The sequence below is a fragment of the Lepidochelys kempii genome, chromosome 21 (genome assembly GCF_965140285.1).
Source record: "Lepidochelys kempii isolate rLepKem1 chromosome 21, rLepKem1.hap1, whole genome shotgun sequence".
Classification (NCBI taxonomy): Eukaryota; Metazoa; Chordata; order Testudines; family Cheloniidae; genus Lepidochelys; species Lepidochelys kempii.
This window is the reverse complement of record NC_136400.1, coordinates 18,633,353-18,657,165: the sequence shown is the minus strand read 5'-3', so window position 1 is coordinate 18,657,165 and position 23,813 is coordinate 18,633,353. Positions and strand designations below refer to the sequence as shown.

At 45.6% G+C, this 23,813-nt stretch overlaps 1 protein-coding gene across 3 annotated transcripts in view; it reads right to left on the bottom strand.

Annotated features, from left to right (window-relative positions):
• Positions 1–3,834: 3,834 nt before the first annotated feature.
• The window catches only part of IPO9 (importin 9), a 204,363-nt gene continuing 184,384 nt past the window's right edge, over positions 3,835–23,813 (bottom strand). For 2 of the 3 annotated variants that reach the window (XM_073320215.2, XM_073320212.2), the window contains one exon: positions 3,835–4,220. In XM_073320215.2, the coding sequence (XP_073176316.1) occupies positions 4,035–4,220 (186 nt within the window). In that variant the 3' untranslated portion in view covers positions 3,835–4,034. Of the gene's footprint in view, positions 4,221–22,116; positions 22,234–23,813 lie in introns of those variants that run through there. The other variant, XM_073320214.2, reaches the window with a different exon arrangement.

The following is a 23,813-nucleotide window of genomic DNA, read 5'->3' as shown; positions in this document are numbered from 1 at the left end:
CTTGTCCGGCCCTATGGACTTGTGCACATCCAGCTTTTCTAAATAGTCCCTAACCACCTCTATCTCCACAGAGGGCTGGCCATCTCTTCCCCATTTTGTGATGCCCAGCGCAGCAGTCTGGGAGCTGACCTTGTTGGTGAAGACAGAGGCAAAAAAAGCATTGAGTACATTAGCTTTTTCCACATCCTCTGTCACTAGGTTGCCTCCATCATTCAGTAAGGGGCCCACACTTTCCTTGGCTTTCTTCTTGTTGCCAACATACCTGAAGAAACCCTTCTTGTTACTCTTGACATCTCTTGCTAGCTGCAGCTCCAGGTGTGATTTGGCCCTCCTGATATCATTCCTACATGCCCGAGCAATATTTTTATAGTCTTCCCTGGTCATATGTCCAACCTTCCACTTCTTGTAAGCTTCTTTTTTATGTTTAAAATCTGCTAGGATTTCACTATTAAGCCAAGCTGGTCGCCTGCCATATTTACTATTCTTTCGACTCATCGGGATGGTTTGTCCCTGTAACCTCAACAGGGATTCCTTGAAATACAGCCAGCTCTCCTGGACTCCTTTCCCCTTCATGTTAGTCCCCCAGGGGATCCTGGCCATCCGTTCCCTGAGGGAGTCGAAGTCTGCTTTCCTGAAGTCCAGGGTCCGTATCCTGCTGCTTACCTTTCTTCCCTCTGTCAGGATCCTGAACTCAACCAACTCATGGTCACTGCCTCCCAGATTCCCATCCACTTTTGCTTCCCCTACTAATTCTTCCCAGTTTGTGAGCAGCAGGTCAAGAAGAGCTCTGCCCCTAGTTGGTTCCTCCAGCACTTGCGCCAGGAAATTGTCCCCTACGCTTTCCAAAAACTTCCTGGATTGTCTATGCACCGCTGTATTGCTCTTCCAGCAGATATCAGGAAAATTAAAGTCACCCATGGATAGGACGACGACGGGTCATGGAATGGACTTGAGCAACACATCTCAAAGAACATCAGTTACAAAAGGTAGGTAACCGTTTTTTCTTCTTTGAGTGCTTGCTCATGTCAATTCCATGTTAAGTGACTCACAAGCTTTATTCCTAGAGGTGGGATCGGAGTTCACGGACATGCTGTTTGCAACACTCCTCTGCCGAAGCTGGCATCATCCCGGTACTGCTTTGTGATGGCATAATGAGATGCGAAGGTGTGGACTGAAGACCAGGTAGTGGTTCTGCAGATGTCCTCGATTGGTACCTGCCTGAGGAAAGCCATTGATAAAGCTTGCGCCCTTGTGGAATGGGCCGTCACAATAGCCAGTGGTGACATCCCTGCTTGCTCATAGCAGAACTTGATGCAGGCAGTTATCCACAAGGCAATTCTCTGGGAGAAAACCAGCAGACCTTTCATCCTGTCTGCCATTGCAATGAAGACCTGTGTCGACTTGTGGAAAGGTTTGGTTCTCTCAATATAAAAGGCCAGCACCCTTCTAATATCCAGAGTATGCAATCTGCGTTCCTCGCTGGATTTGTGAAGTTTTGGAAAAAACACTGGTAGGAATATAAAAAGCCCACTCCTAAGCAACCAGAGGAGCTAGCAAACAGGAGTGGCTAACAAGGCAGTTTTCCGAGGGAGTTCTCCAGGTGAAGGAGGAGCGATTACGTGACCATTGGGGTAAGCTTGTTGTCCGTAGTGTGTGTCTGTGCTTGTGGTGTGCTTGCTTCTTGACTGAAATATACCGTGTGCCCTGTTTGTTTGTTTCAGGGACCGTGTGCTGACCATTTGTGTGCTGAGCCTAACAGCCTGCTAGGCAAGGCTGAGAGCTGAGAGCTTCTTAAGAAGGCTGTGAGCCCTAACCCTTTTAGCACTCATCAACCCTTAATCAGGGGGCGGGGCTACTCAGGGAGACCAGGGCTTTAAAAAGCCTGCTCCTAAGCGACCAGAGGAGCTAGTGAGCAGGAGCAGCTAACATGGGAGTTTTGTGAGAGATCTCCAGGTGAAGGAGGAGCGATTATGTGACCCTTGGGGTAAGTTTGTTGTCTGTAGTGTGTGTATCTATGCTTGCTGCTTGACTGAAATATACCATGTGCTCGGTTTGTTTGGGGGACCATGTGCTGACCATGTGTGTGCTGAGCCTAGCGGTATGCTAGGCAAGATGTGACGTTATTGACATGAACTGTGACTGTATAGATCATTCTTGCACCCAAGGTCCTGTAGTGGTACCAAATCTTGTACAAAGGAGGTCAAGTAAGATGTCTATGAAAAGGTTATGATTTCCTGGTTATGATTATGCTATCTCTATGCATGTATCATTTTTGTATTTAGTTATAAGTATTGGCTCTATATTGTCTGTATTTCAAACTTGTGCTATGCTTCTAGGTGACGCCCCAGACGATGTGGCATCAGCACTGCCTAGCCTGCTTGATGGCCCATTAAGGACCATCAGCTATACAACTGATCCATTGAGAGAAGGCAGATACACCTTGTGACTCAGTAAGGCATGCAGGAACATGCCTATGGACAGAACTCTAAGGTTTTTCCATGCCGTGGGCTGGGTAGCTTGTGTCTGGAACAAAGGAAGCACAAGCCACATGGCAAAAGGGTATAAAAGGCATCATCATCATCTCCATTTTGTCTTCAATCCTGCTTCTTACCTCTGGAGGAACTTTGCTACAAACTGAAGCTCTGAACAATGGACTGAGTGACCCATCCCAGCTGTGGATGTATTCCAAAGACTTGATTTGAACCGGCAGTTTATTCCATCGCTGCAACAAATCTGAACCAAGAACTTACTGATCTGAACCAATTAATTACTGGATGTAATTAATTCAATTTAACCAATTTTAACTCTCATCTATATTTCTTTTTATGAATAAGCCTTTAGATTTTAGATTCTAAAGGATTGGCAACAGCGTGATTTGTGGGTAAGATCTGACTTGTATATTGACCTGGGTCTGGGGCTTGGTCCTTTGGGATCGGTAGAACCTTTTTTCTTTTACTGGAGTGTTGGTTTTCATCACCAGTCGTCCCCATAAGGAGTGGTGCTTGTGGTGATACTGAGAAACTGGTGTGTCTAAGGGAATTGCTTGTATGACTTCTGGTTAGCCAGTGGGATAAAACCAAAGTCCTCTCTGTTGGTCTGGTTTGGTGTGCAAAGGACCCCCAGCCTTGAGCTGTGACTGCCCTGCTCTAAGCAATTTGTCCTGAATTGATATTCAGTAGTGTCCTACCAAACACCGCTTTGATACACAAGACTGAGAGCTTCTTAACGAGGCAATGATCCCTAACCCTATTAGCACCCATCAACCCTTAAACAGGGGGCAGGGCTACTCAGAGACCAGGGCTTTAAAAAGCCCTCTCCTAAGTGACCAGAGGAGCTAGCGAACACGAGCAGCTAACAAGGAGCTTTGCAAGGGAGTTCTCCAGCTGAAGGAGGAGTGATTACGTGACCCTTGGGATAAGATTATTGTCTGTAGTGTGTGTATTTGTGTTTGTGGTGTGCTTGCTGCTTGACTGAAATATACCGTGTGCTCTGTTCATTTGTTTGGGGGACCATGTGTGTGCTGAGCCTAGCGGCCTGCTACGCAAGGCTCAGAGCTTCTTAACGAGGCTGTGATCCCTAAGCCTTTTAGAACCCATCAACCCTTCACCAGGGGGCGGGGCTACTCAGGGAGACCAGGGCTTTAAAAAGCCTGCTCCTAAGCGACCAGAGGAGCTAGCGAACAGGGGAGTTTTGCGAGGGAATTTACAGGGGGAGTGTGAGCAGGGGCTAGAACTCAGCATTCTTTAAACATAAAAGCCAGAAACACCCCTTGATATAAACAAAACGACGACAAAGGAACCAGCTGCAGGAGGAAAAAGAGAATGCGGGCAGAAGTCCAGGAACAGAGTGGGGGCTACCCAGTTTATTGCACGAAATGCTGCATGTATGATTCCCTGCCCTATGGGCAGGAGGTGTATGTGTGCACTGGGTGCAAGGAGCTCCTGGCCCTCAGAGACCTTGTACGGGCTTTGGAGACCAGAGTGGCTGAACTGGAGGAACTGAGGGAGACAGAGAGGTACATAGATGAGACTTCCTCACAGTAGAATGGTCCCACCCCAGGTCTGACAGCCTTTGTGCTGTTGAGGAAGATGAAAGTCCCAGGGAAGGAGAGTATCTAACTGGAACAGAGGGAAATAATCCCATAGTTGGAACCCTCCTTCCAGATGATGTTGTGGTATCCTCTTGCACTGAGGATACCTCTCCGGGTGTGGGAACTCCAGCTATTAGAAAGAGACAGGTATTAGTAATGGGCAATTCAATCATTAGAAACATAGATAGCTGTGTTTGCGATGACCAGGAGAACTGCAAGGTGACTTGCCCACCTGGTGTGAAGGTTGTGGATCTCTCGAGACATCTGGATAAACTGATGTGTAGTGCTGGGGAGGAGCCAGTGTTGTGGTACATGTAGGTACCAATGACATAGGGAAAAGTAAGAGAGAGGTCCTGGAGCCCAAATTTAGGTTGCTAGGTAAGAGACTGAGGTCCAGGACCTCCATGGTACCATTCTCTGAGATGCTCCCAGTTCCACATGCAGGACCAGTTAGACAGGCAGAACTGCAGAGTCTCAATGCGTGGATGAGACAATGGTGTAGGGAGGAGGGGTTTAGATTTATTAGGAACTGGGGAAACCTTTGGGAAAGGAGGAGCGTATGCAGGAAGGATGGGCTCCACCTAAACCAAAATGGAACCAGATTGCTGGCACTTAACATTAAAAAGGTCGTAGAGCAGCTTTTAAACTAAGGGCTGGGGGAAAGCCGAAAGGTGTGGAGGAGCCATGGTTTGGACATCCCTTAGGGGAGGATCTATTAATAGAATCATAGAATATCAGGGTTGGAAGGGACCTCAGGAGGTCATTTAGTCCAACCCCCTGCTCAAAGCAGGACCAATCCCCAACTAAATCATCCCAACCAGAACTTTGTCAAGCCTGACCTTAAAAATATCTAAGGAAGGAGATTCCACCACCTCCCTAGGTAACGCATTCCAGGGTTTCACCACCCTCCTAGTGAAAAAGTTTTTCCTAATATCCAACCTAAACCTCCCCCATTACAACTTGAGACCATTACTCCTTGTTCTGTCATCTGCTACCAATGAGAACAGTCTAGATCCATCCACTTTGGAACCCCCTTTCAGGTAGTTGAAAGCAACTATCAAATCCCCCCTCATTCTTCTCTTACGCAGTCTAAACAATCCTAGTTCCCTCAGCCTCTCCACATAAGTCACGTGTTCCAGTCTCCTAATCATTTTTGTTGCCCTCCACTGGATGTTTTCCAATTTTTCCACCTCCTCCTTTTAGTGTGGAGCCCAAACCTGGACACAGTACTCCAGATGAGGCCTCACCAATGTCGAATAGAGGGGAACGATCACGTCCCTCAATCTGCTGGCAATGCCCCTACTTATACATCCCAAAATGCCACTGGCCTTCGTGGCAACAACAGCACACTGTTGCCTCATATCCAGCTTCTCGTCCACTGTAACCCCTAGGTCCTTTTCTGCAGAACTGCTGCCGAGCCAGTTGGTGCCTAGTCTGTACCAGTGCATGTTCTTCCGTCCTAAGTGCAGGACTCTGCACTTGTACTTATTGAACCTCATCAGATTTCTTTTGGCCCAATCCTCTAATTTGTCTAGGGCCCTCTTTATCCTATCCCTACCCTCCAGCGTATCTACCTCTCCTCCCAGTTTAGTGTCATCTGCAAACTTGCTGAGGGTGCAATCCACACCATCCACCAGATCATTAATGAAGATATTGAACAAAACCGGCCCGAGGATTGACCCTTGGGGCACTCCACTTGATTCGGCTGCCAACTAGACATGGAGCCATTGATCACTACCCGTTGAGCCTGACAATCTAGCCAACTTTCTATCCACCTTATAGTCCATTCATCCAGCCCATACTTCTTTAACTTGCTGGCAAGAATACGGTGGGAGACAGTGCCAAAAGCTTTGCTAAAGTCAAGGAACAACACGTCCACTGCTTTCCCCTCATCCACAGAGCCAGTTATTTCATCATAGAAGGCAATTAGATTAGTCAGGCATGACTTGCCCTTGGTGAATCCAAGTTGACTGTTCCTGATCACTTTCCTCTCCTCTAAGTGCTTCAGAATTGGTTCCTTGAGGACCTGCTCCATGATTTTTCCAGGGACTGAGGTGAGGCTGACTGGCCTGTAGTTCCCAGGATCCTCCTCCTTCCCTTTTTTAAAGATGAGCCCTTTTCCTACATTAGCCCTTTTCCAGTCGTCCGGGACCTCCCCTGATCGCCATGAGTTTTCAAAGATAATGGTCAATTGCTCTGCAATCACATCCGCCAACTTCTTTAGCACTCTCAGATGCAGCGCATCCAGCCCTATGGACTTGTGCTTGTCCAGCTTTTCTAAATAGTCCCAAACCACTTCTTTCTTCACAGAGGGCTGGTCACCTCCTCCCCATGCTGTGCTACCCAGTGCAGCAGTCTGGGAGCTGACCTTGTTCGTGATGACAGGCAAAAAAAGCAGGGAGTACATTAGCTTTTTCCACATCCTCTGTCACTGGGTTGCCTCCCTCATTCAGTAAGGAGCCCACGCTTTCTTCTTGTTGCTAACAAACCTGAAGAAACCCTTCTTGTTACTCTTAACATCTCTTGCTAGCTGCAACTCCAGGTGTGATTGTTGCCTTCCTGATTTCACTCCTGCTTGCCCGAGCAATGTTTTTATACTCTTCCCTGGTCATTTGTCCAATCTTCCACTTCTTGTAAGCTTCTTTTTTGTATTTAAGATCAGCAAGGATTTTACTGTTAAGCCAAGCTGGTCGCATGCCATATTTACTATTCTTTCTACACATCGGGATGGTTTGTCCCTGTAACCTCAATAAGGATTCTTTAAAATACAGCCAGCTCTCCTGGACTCCTTTCCCCCTCATGTTATTCTCCCAGGGGATCCTGCCCATCAGTTCCCTGTGGGAGTCAAAGTCTGCTTTTCTGAAGTCCAGGGTCCATATTCTGCTGCTCTCCTTTCTTCCTTATGTCATGATCCTGAACTCGACCATCTCATGGTCACTGCCTCCCAAGTTCCCATCCACTTTTGTTTCCCCTACTAATTCTTCCCGGTTTGTGAGCAGCAGGTCAAGAAGAGCTCTGCCCCTAATTGGTTCCTCCAGCACTTGCACCAGGAAATTGTCCCCTACACTTCCCAAAAAGTTCCTGGATTGTCTGTGCACCGCTATATTGCTCTCCCAGCAGATATCAGGGTGATTGAAGTCTCCCATGAGAACCAGGGTACATCTCACCTCAGAACAAGATGCAGAGATAAAGTTTCTTGACACCTTAAATTACTGCTTCTTGGAGCAGCTGGTCCTGGAACCCACCAGAGGAAAGGCAATTTTTGATTGAGTCCTAAGTAGAGCACAGGATCTGGTCCAATAGATGAATACAGCTGGACCGCTTGGTAATAGGACCATAATATAATTAAATTTAATATCCCTGTGGCAGGAAAAACACCACAGCAGCCCAACACTGTAGCATTTAATTTCAGAAAGGGGAACTACACAAAAATGAGGAGGTTAGTTAAACAGAAATTAAAGGGTACAATGCCAAAAGTGAAATCTCTGCAAGCTGCGTGGAAACTTTTTAAAGACACCATAATAGAGGCTCAACTTAAATGTATTCCCCAAATTAAAAAACATAGTAAGAGAACCAAAAAAGAGCCACCGTGGCTAAACAACAAAGTAAAAGAAACCGTGAGAGGCAAAAAGGCATCCTTTAAAAACTGGAAGTTAAATCCTAGTGAGGAAGATTCCCAAACCTGAGCCATTCTTTTTGGGTGACTAATATGAGGAACTGTCCCAGATTGAGGTATCATTAGAAGAGGCTTTGGAACAAATTGCGAAATTAAACAGCAATAAGTCACCAGGACCAGATGGTATTTACCCAAGGGTTCTGAAGGAACTCAAATGTGAAATTGCAGAACTACTAACTGTAGTCTGTAACCTATCATTTAAATCAGCTTCTGTACCAGATGACAGGAGGATAGCTAATGTGATGCCAATTTTTAAAAAGGGCTCCAGAGATGATGCCAGCAATTACAGGCCTGCAAGGGTCTGTACAGTACCGGGCAAACTGGTTGAAACTATTATAAAGAACAATATAGATGAACATAATTTGTTGAGGAAGAGTCAACATGGTTTTAGTAAAGGGAAATCATGCCTCACCAATCTACTAAAATTCTTTGAGGGGGTCAACAAGCATGTGGACCAAGGGGATCCAGTGGATATAGTGTACTTAGATTTCCAGAAAGCCTTTGACAAGGTCCCTCACCAAAGGCTCTTATGCAAAGTAAGCTGTCATGAGATAAGGTGCTCTCATGCATTGGTAACTGGTTAAAAGATAGGAAACGAAGGGTAGGTATAAATGGTCAGTTTTCAGAATGGAGAGAGGTAAATAGTGGTGTTCCCCAGGGGGTTTGTTCTGGGACCAGTCCTATTCAACATATTCATAAATTATCTGGAAAAAGGGGTAAACAGTGGGGTGGCAAAATCTGCAGATGATACAAAATTACTAAAGATAGTTAAGACCCAGACAGACTGCAAAGAGCTACAAAAGGATCTCTCAAAACTGGGTGACTGGGCAACAAAATGGCAGATGAAATTCAGTGTTCATAAATGCAAAGTAATGCACATTGGAAAGCATAATCCCAGCTATACATATAAAATGATGGGGTCTAAATTAACCGTTACCACTCAAGAAAGAGATCTTGGAGTCATTGTGGATAGTTCTCTGAAAACATGCACTCAATTGCAGCGGCTGTCAAAAAAGCAAACAGAATGCTGGGAATCATTAAGAAAGGGATAGATAATAGGACAGAAAATATCATGTTCCCTCTATATAAAACCATGGTACGCCCACATCTTCAATACTGTGTGCAGATGTGGTCGCCCCATCTCAAAAAAGATGTATTGGAATTGGAAAAGGTTCAGAAAAGGGCAACAAAAACTGTTAGGGGTATGGAATGGCTTCCGTTATAAGGAGAGATTAATAAGACTGGGACTTTTCATCTTGGAAAAAAGTTGGCTAAAGGGAGATATGATTGAGGTCTATAAAATCATGACTGGTGTAGAAAAAGTAGATAAGGAAGTGGTGTTTACTACTTCTCATAACACAAGAACTAGGGGTCACCAAATGAAATTAATAGGCAGCAGGTTTAAAACAAAAAAAAAGGAGGTATTTCTTTACACAACACACAGTCAACCTGTGGAACTCCTTGCCAGAGGATGTTGTGAAGGCCAAGACCATAACAGGGTTCAAAAAAAGAACTAGATAAATTCATGGAGGATAGGTCCATCAATGGCTATTAGCCAGGATGGGCAGGAATGGTATCACTAGCCTCTGTTTGCCAGAAGCTGGGAATGAGTGATAGGGGATGGATCACTTGATAATTACCTGTTCTGTTTATTCCCTCTGGGGCACCTGGCACTGGCCACGGTTGGAAGACAGGATACTGGGCTAGATGGACCTTTGGTCTGAACCAGTAGGGCCATTCTTATGTTCTAATGTTATGAAATATGTTGTGAGGTTAGCAATGCCCACAGCCAGCCTTTCAGCAGGGACAAAGGAACAGCCATCAGTGGCCAGATTGGAGTCAATGGCTCACCAAGAGGAATCCACTGTCTCGGAGGCTTCTCAGAGAAGGCACGTATACAATGGGGTGGCCTAACCCATATCACAGCAAGGATCTTTCTAGCAGCTGGAAGAAAGTATAAAAGAGTAGCAGTGACATCATCACTTGGCCTCTCTTCCCCCATCTCAACACCTGGAAGATCATCTGGAAGACAGGCTTTGAACTAGGGAGATTGGTTCCAGGCTGGAAGGAGGTCCAGGCTGTATATTGAGGAACTGTAAGCTGTCTGTATAATCTGTTAGAGTAAGAGACTGTTTGATTCAAATCTTGCGTGAATTTAGACTGCAAATTTATTTCTAAGATGACCAACTTTGATCTCTGTCTGTTAATTATAATCACTTAAAATCTAGTTTTCTGTATTAAATAAATGTGTTTTATATTTTACCTAAAACAGTGTATTTTTGGTTGAAGTGCTTTTCAGCTCAGATTACAAAGGCTGGTGTATTTTCACTTTCCTATGAAGAAGTGACAAACTTAATGAGTTTGCACTTTCCAAGGGAACCTTGAGCAGTGCAAGGTGGTATATTCCTGGGGTGCAAGGCTGGGGAGCTGAGGGGAGTTGGCTAGAGCCTCTCTATTGATGATTTGTGTGTGTCTGGGAGATCATTCTTGTAACTCAGTTGGGTGTGTCCCTGCCTGTGGATGGCTGTGTAAGTGCAATGCCTGTCAGAGGTTTGTAGCTTGACATCAGCATCCCAGTGTGAGGGACAGCCCAGGCTGGTGGGTTTGGAGGGCTCAGCTCTCCCACAGTCCAGGTTGCACCTGGGGAACCTTGTCACGGGATCCCATCACAGGGGATTTTTTGGTAACAATCAGTAAACCCCCAAAATGAAGGACCTTGCTTATCAGGAAAGGTTTACAAAACTAAATACATCTAGCTTGGGTAAATGACAACTAATGCAGGGGCTGATAAAATAATACAAATATTTAAAAGATGTTGACACCAAGAAGGGAGAGGAATGTTTAGTTTGAGGCACAGGGAGGTGTAACTAGGAGGAACTATAACTGTGACAAGTAAAGAAAGAAAGAGAACACATATGCTGAATATTGGGACCAACACCAACTAAATCACCAAAGAAAGCTGGGGTAGGGCTCAGGAAGGAGGAATGGAGACGAACTGAATGACATAACCTGATCTGACTATGCTTAGGACCCAGATGTTCATGGTAATCAAGTCCCAAACGCCATAAAAAGGAATGGGCCTGTTCCCAAACAAGGAAGATGGTGAAGGAGAGAATACCACTGGATCACTGTCCTAGACATGCATCAAAATAGGTGCTTGCCGGATCCCGGGATGGGCGGGGGTGGAATCAGCCAGCTGGTTAAATCTAGAACCAGAGAACCTTCTCCTCTGTGATAAATGGCCTTTCTGGTAGTAATCCTGCTGCCTAACAGGAAGGGAGGACTATCCAAAAAAACACTGAGTGGTATTGTAACTGACCATTATTGTGACTGTGACACTGGGAGACCAGTTGCCAGCTCATGCCAAGGCCACAGGCCTCACTGACAAATGCATAGCTGGAAACCAGTCTGGCTTACCTGTAGGTTAGTATTATTAAAATAGATATTAGTGTTATAAGAATGTGTTTAGACTTTTTGGAATTCTTGTAGGATGCTACAGCTCCTTTGGCAGGAACAAAATAATGCCTTTTTGGTATAGGGGCATAAGATGCTGGTGTGCACCAAAACATTCTGTCCAGTTCTAATATGGCCTCATTAATTGGGAGGGCCTCCCTGGTCAGTCCTTGGAGTTGCAAAATGTCCAAGAGCTGGTGTTGAAGGTCCTGGATCTCTTTCAATGGGATCTGTAGATCATTAGAGATCCATTGTAACAGCTCCTGATACTGACAGTAATTGTCTGGTGGAGAAGGTGACAAAGGAGTCTGGAGATGAAGAAGCCCCTGTTGGAACTGTCAGTATCAACAGAACTGGTTCTGGCTCTTCCTTCTCATACACCAAGGGTTCTGGCTGATGAGAGGGGGAGACGCTGTACAACTCCTGAAGGGTCTGGATGCCTGCCATAGAGGTCCCAAAAGCCCAAAAAGGCAAAAAGGACAGATCCATCATAGAATATCGGGGTTGGAAGGGACCTCAGGAGGTCATCTAGTCCAAGCCCCTGCTCAAAGCAGGACCAATCCCCCAACTAAATCATCCCAACCAGAACTTTGTCAAGCCTGACCTTAAAAATATCTAAGGAAGGAGATTCCACCACCTCCCTAGGGAACCCATTCCAGTGCTTCACCACCCTCCTAGTGAAAAAGTTTTTCCTAATATCCAACCTAAACCTCCCCCACTGCAACTTGAGACCATTACTCCTTGTTCTGTCATCTGCTACCACTGAGAACAGCCTAGATCCATCCTCTTTGGAACTCCCTTTCAGGTAGTTGAAAGCAGCTATCAAATTCCCCCCTCATTCGTCTCTTCTGCAGACCAAATAATCCCAGTTCCCTCAGCTTCTCCTCATAAGTCATGTGCTCCAGCCCCCTAATCATTTTTGTTGCCCTCCCCTGTGCTTTCCAATTTTTCCACATCCTTCTTGCAGTGTGGGGCCCAAAACTGGACACAGTACTCCAGATGAGGCCTCACCAATGCCGAATAGAAGGGAATGATCATGTCCCTCGATCTGCTGGCAATGCTCCTATTTATACAGCCCAAAGTGCCGTTAGCCTTCTTGGCAACAAGGGCACACCGTTGACTCATATCCAGCTTCTCATCCACTGTAACCCCTCGGTCCTTTTCTGAAACCCCTAGGTCCCACTGTTCCGTTGCAGTGGGCCCCATGGGTATCTGCACCAACAGACCCTGGGGGAGCTGTAAGTGAAGGGATGGTAATTGTAGGCTCTCAACGGCCTGTCAGGGGTCCTGTGCCTCCACGGAGATACTGGTGCAGCTACCTCCTCTGATTCCAAGGGTGGTTCCATTGGTAGTGGCGGTACTATAAGTATTAGGTCGCTCCGCCCCAACGGCTGGAGATGGAATTGCTCCTGAGACATCACTAACAATTCCTCCTCTAGAATAAGGATGGCCCTTAGGAGGGTAGGGCCAGAAAGCAATGGAGACTGTGGGGTGCAAGAGGAATCTATCGTCTGGTGTTATAAAGGTCTCAAATACAGGAGTCTGGAGAGTTCCAGCAGGAAGGACCCAGCTTGTCTGTTACAGCCAAATGGTCTCTAGGTTAATGAGGCAGTACTGACAATGAGCTCAGACCTGCACTTGTAGATGGGGCTGGCAAATGTTCATCTTTTTGCTTCAGTACCACAGTCACTGTTGGAACCGGCAGCTCCCTCTTTTTGCATGCCTTGACCTAGAGTCTGGGGTTTTCAGCAACACCAGTTCCGTGGGTTCTGTACATGACATCTCACCCTACCAGGCCAGCCTGGGGAGGGAACACATTTCTTCTGGATGGTGGTGACAGGTTGTATGCCACAGATGCCTGGAACCGGGGTACCACTGAGCCCTCTGACACACACACACACTCTCTCTCTCTCTCTCTCTGCGGCTGTGACAAGCTGTAGACCGCTGCCAGTCCTGCACTCACAGACACTTGCACAAGAAGGATGTGACGTTATATGATTAAAATAGGACCATGTTGATCATTGTTGCTACCACTGTTATACAATTGCAACAAATCTTGTACAAAGTATTGCATGTAAGTTGTCAATGGAAAAGTTATGATTTGCTGAATGTGATTATCCTAGTTGTATGCATGTATCATTTTTTATCTGAAGTTATGAATATTGACTATATGCCTGTATTTCAAATGTGTTTGCTCCTGTGGTAACACCCACAAGGTATTTACATCCAGTCTAGCCAGCACATTGTGAAGGGAATGTTTAAGTTGATGGTCCATCAATGAACACAATGGGCCAGAAAAGAAGCTTATCCCACCTGAGGGACTTTCCTGAGGACATTCTAGGTACAGTACAACAAGGAGTCTGGTGGCACCTTAAAGGCTAACATTTATTTAGGCATAAGCTTTTGTGGGTAGAAAACCCACATCTTCAGATGCATGGAGTGAAAATTGCAGATACAGGCATAAATATATACTGACACATGAAGCGAAGGGAAAGGAGGACTTGTGGCACCTTAGAGACTAACCAATTTATTTGAGCATAAGCCCATGAAAGCTTATGCTCAAATAAATTGGTTAGTCTCTAAGGTGCCACAAGTCCTCCTTTTCTTTTTGCGAGTACAGCCTAACACGGCTGTTACTCTGAAGCGAAGGGAGTTACCTCACAAGTGGGGAACCAGTGATGACAAGACCGATTCGATCAGGGTGAATGTGGTCCACTCCCAGTAATAGATGAGGAGGTGTTAATACCAAGAGAGGGAAAATTGCTTTTGTAGTGAGCCAGCCACTCCCAGTCCCTATTCAAGCCCAAATTGATGGTGTTAAGTTTGCAAATGAATTGTAACTCTGCAGTTTGTCTTTGAAGTCGGTTTTTGAAGTTGTTTTTTGTTGAAGGATGACTACTTTTAAATCTGTTATTGAATGTCAAGGGAGACTGAAGTGTTCTCCTACTGGCTTTTGTATGTTACCATTCCTGATGTCTTTGTGTCATTTATTCTTTTACGTAGAGTCATCAATGTAGCGTAAGTAGAGGAGGGGTGCTAGGGAACGAGAGCTGAGGCAGCGTTGTTCTAAGTCAGCCATAAAAATGTTGGCTTACTGTGGGGCCATGTGGTTACCCATAGCAGTGCCGCTGACTTGAAGGTATAAATTGTCCCCAAATCTGAAATGGTTGTGGGTGAGGACAAAATCACAAAGCACAGCCACCAGGTGTTCCGTGGCCTCATCAAGGATACTGTTCCTGACAGCTTGTAGCCCATAATCATGTGGAATATTGGTGTAAAGAGCTAGGTAAAGTATAGTAATAGATACTAGGTAGAGTATAGCTAGTGGCTGCTCTGACTCATCAGAGCATGCAAGGGCATGTGACTAGATCATGTAATACTAAATTTCATCTTGTGTGCCTTACTTTCCCATAAACTAGGCTAAGGGCTTTGTTTAGGACAATGAAGTTTCTCTCCGCATGGCAGAAGCTATAAAAGGTGCTAGAAACTCCTCCATTTTGCCTCTTTCATGCTCTGATCTCTGGACTTATACTAATGAGCACATTCTAACCAAGGGACTGAAGACCTTCCAATTATTTGGAAGCAACCAGAAATGTAACAAGCCAGCACTTTATTCCATCGCTGCTCCAAACTTGATACAAGAAGTCTGCAATTGTTTTATGTATTTGATTCCTTTAATCAATTTTAACTCTTTTTATAAATAAACTTTTAGATATTAGATACTAAAGTATTGGCAACAGCATGATTATTAGGTAAGATCTGAGTTATATATTGACCTGGGTATATGGCTGGTCCTTTGGGATGAGAAGAACCCTTTGATGAAATTGGTTTTAAATAACCACTCATTAAGTCTAGTGTCTGGATATTGAATCCAGGACTGGAATACCTAAGGAAATTGCATTTCTGACTACTTATTAGCTAGTGTGGTGAGACAGAAATTTATTTTGGTTGCTGGTTTGGCATATCTTATGGAAGGATAACCACCAGTTTTGAGGTGTGTCTTCCCTATTTCTCAGCAGTTTGTCATGAATTTGGTATTCTCGGTTGTGACCCACTGAGGCACGGTGACACAGGGACACACCCAACTGCAGTTACATGAATGCTTCTACTCAGCCACTCATGAACTAACAATAGAAAGGTTTCAGAGTAGCAGCCGTGTTAGTCTGTATTCGCAAACAGAAAAGGAGTACTTGTGGCACCTTAGAGACTAACCAATTTATTTGAGCATAAGCTTTTGTGAGCTACAGCTCACTTCATCGGATGCATCCGATGAAGTGAGCTGTAGCTCACTTCAGGCTTATGCTCAAATAAATTGGTTAGTCTCTAAGGTGCCACAAGTACTCCTTTTCTTTTAACAATAGAGAGGCTCCAGCCAAACAATCACCCTCCCCCAGCTCCACAGCCTAGGACCCCAGAGCTGTACCATCTTGCCCTGGTCAAAAGCCTGACCATCCGATGAAGTGAGCTGTAGCTCACGAAAGCTCATGCTCAAATAAATTGGCTAGTCTCTAAGGTGCCACAAGTACTCCTTTTCTTTTTGCGAATACAGACTAACACAGCTGTTACTCTGAAACCAGTGTAAGATTATTACCCAGTCTGCCTCTCCCTCAACGTTGAGAGGACAATACACCAGGTTTTGTTCCTGAGCAGATTCCCCAAGCATTTCAAGCAAAACACACTATTTTAGGTAAAAATATAAAACAAATTAACTACAGAAAGATAAAGTGTTAAGTAATAGTGTATGGATCAAAGCAGATTTTCTAAAAAATAAAACAAATGCAATCTAAGCTTTATAAATTAGATAGGATTTGAATCAAGAAGTATCTCATCCTATTAGCTAGTACAAGCTGGTTATAGCTTTTGTATACACAGGCTGGAACTCTTCTGTCCTGCCTGGGACCCCCACCCGCATTGCGGTTTTTGTCCCTCAGGTGTTGTGTTGTAAGGGGAGTGAGGCCCAGTGGTGCTGTTACTTACCCTTTTTATAGCTTCTTCCATGTGGGGGGAGGGATAGCTCAGTGGTTTGAGCATTGGCCTGCTAAACCCAGGGTTGTGAGTTCAGTCCCTGAGGGGGCCATTTAGGGATCTGGGGCAAAAATTGGGGATTGGTCCTGCTTTGAGCAGGGGGTTGGACTAGATGACCTCCTGAGGTCCCTTCCAACCCTGATATTCTATGATTCCATGAATTATGTCATAAGCATATCACTATGGTGAATATGGGGTGGACAATGTCACAGGCGCTCTGTGGGGATCTCCCCTTATTGTCCATGAGAGTATTCCTTACTATCAAAGGCAGCCCTCTGGGAAGAGTCCTTGGGCTTCAGTGTTAGAGACTCCGCTCCAAGGCACCTGCTTGGAGGGGCATGGCTGAGTCAGATCTAGTAGAGTTATATACTAACTATATAAGTACCAAGCTAATACATAAAAAATATGTACACGTGTTTTAATTTACAGGTCATGTGTGGACTGAAGGGGACACAATTTTGACTCGGGCCATGCAGCAGTAAAAAGGAACTGGACAGGCATCAACCCACACTGCCTCTTATACCCTCCCTTGGGAGCATGAGGGAAGATTCTGTGAACATATCGGTCCACAGGCATTGTTTTGAAGAATCTCTGTACTTGGGCACATGGCACACCTGTGTACCCCTGTGTGGAATACACATAGGGATCATCATTCAGAGAAGAACTGTTTGATCTGATAGCCCAAGAGCAATTGTTTTGAGCAGTTAAAGATAAGGTGAAGGCAGCTATTTGTGACAAAAAAAAACCTTCCACAGTTTTGAAGGCTGCAGAAATTGCTGATATGTTGAATCAAGGGCTCATGGGAGGCGCAGAGCCCCAGGGAAGGGAAATCTCCTTGTTAAGAAGAGAAGGTGTCTGGAAATAAACCTAACCCCAACTATGATAAAAAGAAACCCTTAGGGAGCCCAGATTTTAAAACCCCTTCCCTAAGAGAAGGCAGATAGTCTGGCAGCACTGTGGGGCTCCCAGCTACATAAAGTCAAACTGCCCTAAACTGCAAATACAGTACAGTACTACTAAAAAAATAAAAGGGCAAGTTTAAAAAAAAAAATGACAAGGTTTCTATGCGTGTTTCATTTAAATTAAGATGGTTAAAAAAGAAGCATTTTTCTTCTTTATAGTAACGTTTCAATACTGTATTAAGTCCATGTTCCGTTGTCAACTAAAGAACAATCATAACATTTTGTTCAGTTACAAACAACCTCCATTCCTGAGGTGTTCATAACTCTGGGGTTCTACTATAGACTGAAAGCTTAGCATGAAAGGGAGATGGCAATGAATATGATTTGTTATGCTGATGAAGGAATGTTTACCGACTCCCTTAATTGATTTGGTCAGGGAGAGTAAGGAAGAAATTCCTCTGTAGAGCATTGAGATGTGGGAGGGTTTGAACCCCACCCCAAAGCAGGAGATGTTAGCTCTTTTGCCACACCACAGCCAGGTATTTTCCAACCAGTCAGGTTTAACTGACAAGACTGAACATTCCATTGAAACGACATGGTCCTGTCCTGCTCCAAGCAAAGCAAATCATACTAAAGGAGAAATGCAGAAGCAAATTCTGGAGGAATTGGAAAGCATGCTGGATATGGGGGTAATTACTAAAGCAAAAAGCCACTGGGTATCCCCTATTGAGATGGTACCTAAAGGGGGTTAAAACCAAGAGGAAGTTTTGTGTTGACTATAGAAGGTTAAATGCCATCACCCAACATGACCTATACTACCCCACATCCCAATTACAGGACCTATTAGATCAATTGGGAGATGCAAAATTCATAAACACACTGGATTTGATGTGAGGGTATTGGCAGATTCCTTATGTAACCCTTCTGCCCGTCAGAGTTGGCAGCAACAAGGGCCGGGTTCAATATCTAGGGGATCCATTCCAATAACACAATGCAAACCGGCTCGAGCCCCCACCCAGTGACCTGGGACAAATATATACCACCCCCGCTGGGCGCCTCCAAGAGGCAATACTTCCCCTCTCGCAAGCACATAGTCTGAGTGTAGCAAAAGCCTTTTAATAACAGAGAGAAACAATGTGGCATTATGTTGGGGAAACACCACCAACAGGATTCATAACACAACCCATGAGCAAAAAAACCCCACCCCAAGCAAATTGGGGCATGCCCTTTTCCCTTTGGTTCTTGAGTCCAGCAACCCCAAATCACCCAAAGTCCCAAAAGTCCAATGCCCCAAAAAGCCTCTGTCCCTGGTCAGGGCAGCCCCAGAGTTCGAAAGTTTATCTGCGGAGCTTTACCTCCCAACCTGGGTGGAAATGGGACAGGGGTAAGAGGCACCTTACATGATCTGAAGCTGACTGCCCCATAGCGGCGCTCCGCTCCGCCAGCCGCCCCACGAACTCCTTCGCTCCGCTCCGCCAGCCGCCCCACGAGCTCCTTCGCTCAACTGCGCTCCGCTCCGCCAGCCGCCCCACGAACTCCTTCGCTCAGCTGCGCTCCGCTCCACCAGCCGCCCCACGAACTCCTTCACTCAGCTCCACGGCCCACAAGCAGCTCCTGCCATCCACACACTGCTCCGCGTCGAACTGCTTCACCAGCCGTCCCGCAAGGCACTCCAGCCGTCCCGCAAACTGCTCCACAATATCTCTTCAGGCTCCCCCACTACTTAACACAACGCTCAGTGATTTCAGCTCTTAGGTAAATTCAGCTTGTAGTAGGGGAGCCTCAGTGCTGGTGCACTGTCAGCCCAAAGCGAGCTCAGCAGCCTATAACTAGACTTCTAATGAAATCGAAATTAGCTCTGATATTCCACAGTGGAGAGAGGAGGAAGTGCAATTAGCACCAAGGGGCCCACCACCAAGTATTAATACTTGTCCCCAGCCTCTCTCCCTTCACACAGTTTTGGAACCCATGACCCTTGCCTAGCGAGTGCTACTTAGTTGATGGTGAATCCCTCCATCATAACAAAAGGCCACGTACAGTTCCAAGCACAGTTCCCATAATCAGGGTAATAACAATTTATTCTTCCTGCCCCAATAACAGAGACACTGGGGATCCCACAGCAGCCAAAGTGACCATTTGGGCAGCTATGGTCTCATTCTAGGCGTGGTGGGTGTGCCTATGCAAATGAGATCGGCCCCTGAAGTTCTTTTCCACAACTTGCCACACCTCACCACCAGATGTCAGGGTGGAGCTCATCCTGACACTGCTTACACTTAGATGCTTATGCCCAGGAAAAATCAGCTTTTATAGTGGAATCTAGCCTGAGCTTAAGGTTATGCCTTTTGGAGTAATTAAGGCAGGGGCCACTTTCCAAAGGTTAGTCAGTGAAGCATTGCAGGGATTATAGAATTTTGCCAGGGCCTATGTATCTTTAGTGACCCCCTGACAACAGTATTTGCACCATGTGGGAATAATGTTAGAGGCTTAGAGAAGCCAATTTCAGAGTAACAGCCGTGTTAGTCTGTATTCGCAAAAAGAAAAGGAGGACTTGTGGCACCTTAGAGACTAACCAATTTATTAGAGCATAAGCTTTCGTGAGCTACAGCTCACTTCCTCAGATGCATATCGTGGAAACTGCAGCAGGCTTTATATATACACAGAGAATATGAAACAATACCTATTCCCACCCCACTGTCCTGCTGGTAATAGCTTATCTAAACCTGGATTTGTGCTGGAAATCACTTTTCTCACCCTCCACCCCCCCCCCACAAATTCACTCTCCTGCTGGTGATAGCCCATCCAAAGTGACAACTCTTTACACAATGTGCATGACAATCAAGCTGGGCTATTTCCTGCACAAATCCAGGTTCTCACATCCCCCCCACCCCCATACACACACAAACTCACTCTCCTGCTGGTAATAGCTCATCCAAACTGACCACTCTTCAAGTTAAAATCCAAGTTAAACCAGAACATCTGGGGTGGGGGGTAGGAAAAAACAAGAGGAAACAGGCTACCTTGCATAATGACTTAGCCACTCCAAGTCTCTATTTAAGCCTAAATTAATAGTATCCAATTTGCAAATGAATTCCAATTCAGCAGTTTCTCGCTGGAGTCTGGATTTGAAGTTTTTTTGTTTTAAGATAGCGACCTTCATGTCTGTGATCGCGTGACCAGAGAGATTGAAGTGTTCTCCGACTGGTTTATGAATGTTATAATTCTTGACATCTGATTTGTGTCCATTTATTCTTTTACGTAGAGACTGTCCAGTTTGACCAATGTACATGGCAGAGGGGCATTGCTGGCACATGATGGCATATATCACATTGGTGGATGTGCAGGTGAACGAGCCTCTGATAGTGTGGCTGATGTTATTAGGCCCTGTGATGGTGTCCCCTGAATAGATATGTGGGCACAGTTGGCAACGGGCTTTGTTGCAAGGATAAGTTCCTGGGTTAGTGGTTCTGTTGTGTGGTATGTGGTTGTTGGTGAGTATTTGCTTCAGGTTGCGGGGCTGTCTGTAGGCAAGGACTGGCCTGTCTCCCAAGATTTGTGAGAGTGTTGGGTCATCCTTTAGGATAGGTTGTAGATCCTTAATAATGCGTTGGAGGGGTTTTAGTTGGGGGCTGAAGGTGACGGCTAGTGGCGTTCTGTTATTTTCTTTGTTAGGCCTGTCCTGTAGTAGGTAACTTCTGGGAACTCTTCTGGCTCTATCAATCTGTTTCTTTACTTCTGCAGGTGGGTATTGTAGTTGTAAGAAAGCTTGACAGAGATCTTGTAGGTGTTTGTCTCTGTCTGAGGGGTTGGAGCAAATGAGGTTGTATCGCAGAGCTTGGCTGTAGACGATGGATCGTGTGGTGTGGTCAGGGTGAAAGCTGGAGGCATGCAGGTAGGAATAGCGGTCAGTAGGTTTCCGGTATAGGGTGGTGTTTATGTGACCATTGTTTATTAGCACTGTAGTGTCCAGGAAGTGGATCTCTTGTGTGGACTGGACCAGGCTGAGGTTGGTGGTGGGATGGAAATTGTTGAAATCATGGTGGAATTCCTCAAGGGCTTCTTTTCCATGGGTCCAGATGATGAAGATGTCATCAATATAGCGCAAGTAGAGTAGGGGCTTTAGGGGACGAGAGCTGAGGAAGCGTTGTTCTAAATCAGCCATAAAAATGTTGGCATACTGTGGGGCCATGCGGGTACCCATAGCAGTGCCGCTGATCTGAAGGTATACATTGTCCCCAAATGTGAAGTAGTTAGAGACCAATGTCACTGTCAAGGTCCCCAAGTGCAAAATGCGTGTTGCACAGGTATCTTATGTAGAACACGGGCAGTGGATTTGTTCACCCTGACCTTTTAAAAGTAGACACTGTTCAGAGTTGGCCTATCCCACAAACCAAAAATCCTTTATTGGTCTGGCCAATTATTACCGGAGGTTTGTAAAGGGGCTTAGTGACATTGTGGCCCCCATAACAGACCTTACAAAAAAGGGGAAGTCAGACAGAGAGACAGGCTTCAAGGACATAAAAGAGGCTTTGTCTAAAGAGCCAGGTTTAGCTATCCCTGACTTCAGCAAAAACTTTGTGCTGTGCACGGATGCTTCCAACACTGGATTATGTGCACTACTACCGTAAGGTTAGGGGACAAGAGGCTCCCTTTGCCTTCTTGAGTAAAAAACTGACTCCCACTGAAGAGAACTATGCTGTCATAGAGCAGGAATACTATACCATCATTTGGGCTGATAAGCAACTTAAACCTTAATTGTGTAATAAAAAAATTAAGGTTTTAACAGATCATTCCTCTCTAGTATGGTTGCCCAGAGCTAAAGGGAGCAATTCAGGTCTGTTATGCTGGAGCCTAGCACTGGAGAAATATGTTGTAGAAATAATTCAAATCACAGGGAAAGAAAATGGAGGGGCAGATGCCCTTTCATGAATGGGGGGTGGGGGTGGGGGGTTGGGGAACTGAGGCATATTAGGGAATATTACCCTTTCCTACACCAGTTTTGCACTGGGGGTGTAATGCTGGCAGACCAGGTGCCAGCTTAGGCCAAAGCCCCAGGCCTTATTGGGTAGCTGGAAACCAGTCTTGTTTACCTGTGGGTTAATACAGTAAAAATAGATATTAGTGTTCAGACTTTATGGAATGCTTGTAACACACTGCATGTATTAATCCTACTTATATCTGTATACTATGCTACAGGGTAATACTTAAGTGTTTGCTCTACAACTGTAAAATGTTTGTGCTGAAAGTCTAACTCACCCAGCAGGGAAAAAAAGTCACTAACTGCAAAATGCTGGATTGCTAGAGAAGATGTTATTGCCTGCCTATCAGGAATGACTACTGACTTCAAATGAGTCACTGTGGAACAAAGATTTTGTTGGTTTCTTCCCCCACCCACCCATGAACAAGTTACATGCAGAAGTGCTCATCCCATCAGCTTGGAATCATAGAATCATAGAATATCAGGGTTGGAAGGGACCCCAGAAGGTCATCTAGTCCAACCCCCTGCTCGAAGCAGGACCAATTCCCAGTTAAATCATCCCAGCCAGGGCTTTGTCAAGCCTGACCTTAAAAACCTCTAAGGAAGGAGATTCTACCACCTCCCTAGGTAACGCAGTCCAGTGTTTCACCACCCTCTTAGTGAAAAAGTTTTTCCTAATATCCAATCTAAACCTCCCCCACTGCAACTTGAGACCATTACTCCTCGTTCTGTCATCTGCTACCATTGAGAACAGTCTAGAGCCATCCTCTTTGGAACCCCCTTTCAGGTAGTTGAAAGCAGCTATCAAATCCCCCCTCATTCTTCTCTTCTGCAGGCTAAACAATCCCAGCTCCCTCAGCCTCTCCTCATAACTCATGTGTTCCCGACCCCTAACCATTTTTGTTGCCCTTCGCTGGACTCTCTCCAATTTATCCACATCCTTCTTGAAGTGTGGGGCCCAAAACTGGACACAGTACTCCAGATGAGGCCTCACCAATGTCGAATAGAGGGGAACGATCACGTCCCTCGATCTGCTCGCTATGCCCCTACTTATACATCCCAAAATGCCATTGGCCTTCTTGGCAACAAGGGCACACTGCTGACTCATATCCAGCTTCTTGTCCACTGTCACCCCTAGGTCCTTTTCTGTAGAACTGCTGCCTAGCCATTCGGTCCCGAGTCTGCAGCTGTGGAGTCTGGGGAGGTGGTGATAAAAGTCACTGACCAGAAGGAATTTGGGTCTTTTTACAATATTTGTACTCTAAGGGACAAAGATTTCTAAACATAAGCAAGAGATCCCCAAGACTAGCCTGGATTAGCACTAGTGGACCTAGAGAATTGGCATATTTCAGCAGCTCTATCACCATCTGAAACCTAATTCTGCACCTTATTTCTGTATGTAGAGAATCATAGAATACCAGGGTTGGAAGGAACCTCAGGAGGTCATCTAGTCCAACCCCCTGCTCAAAGCAGGACCAACACCAACTAAAATATCCCAGCCAGGGCTTTGTCAAGCCTGACCTTAAAAACTTCGAAGGAAGGAGATTCCACCACCACCCTAAGTAACCCATTCCAGGGCTTCACCACCCTCCTAGTGAAATAGTTTCCTCATATCCAACCTAGACCTCCCCCACTGCAACTTGAGACCATTACTCCTTGTTCTGTCATCAGCTACCACTGAGAACAGTCTAG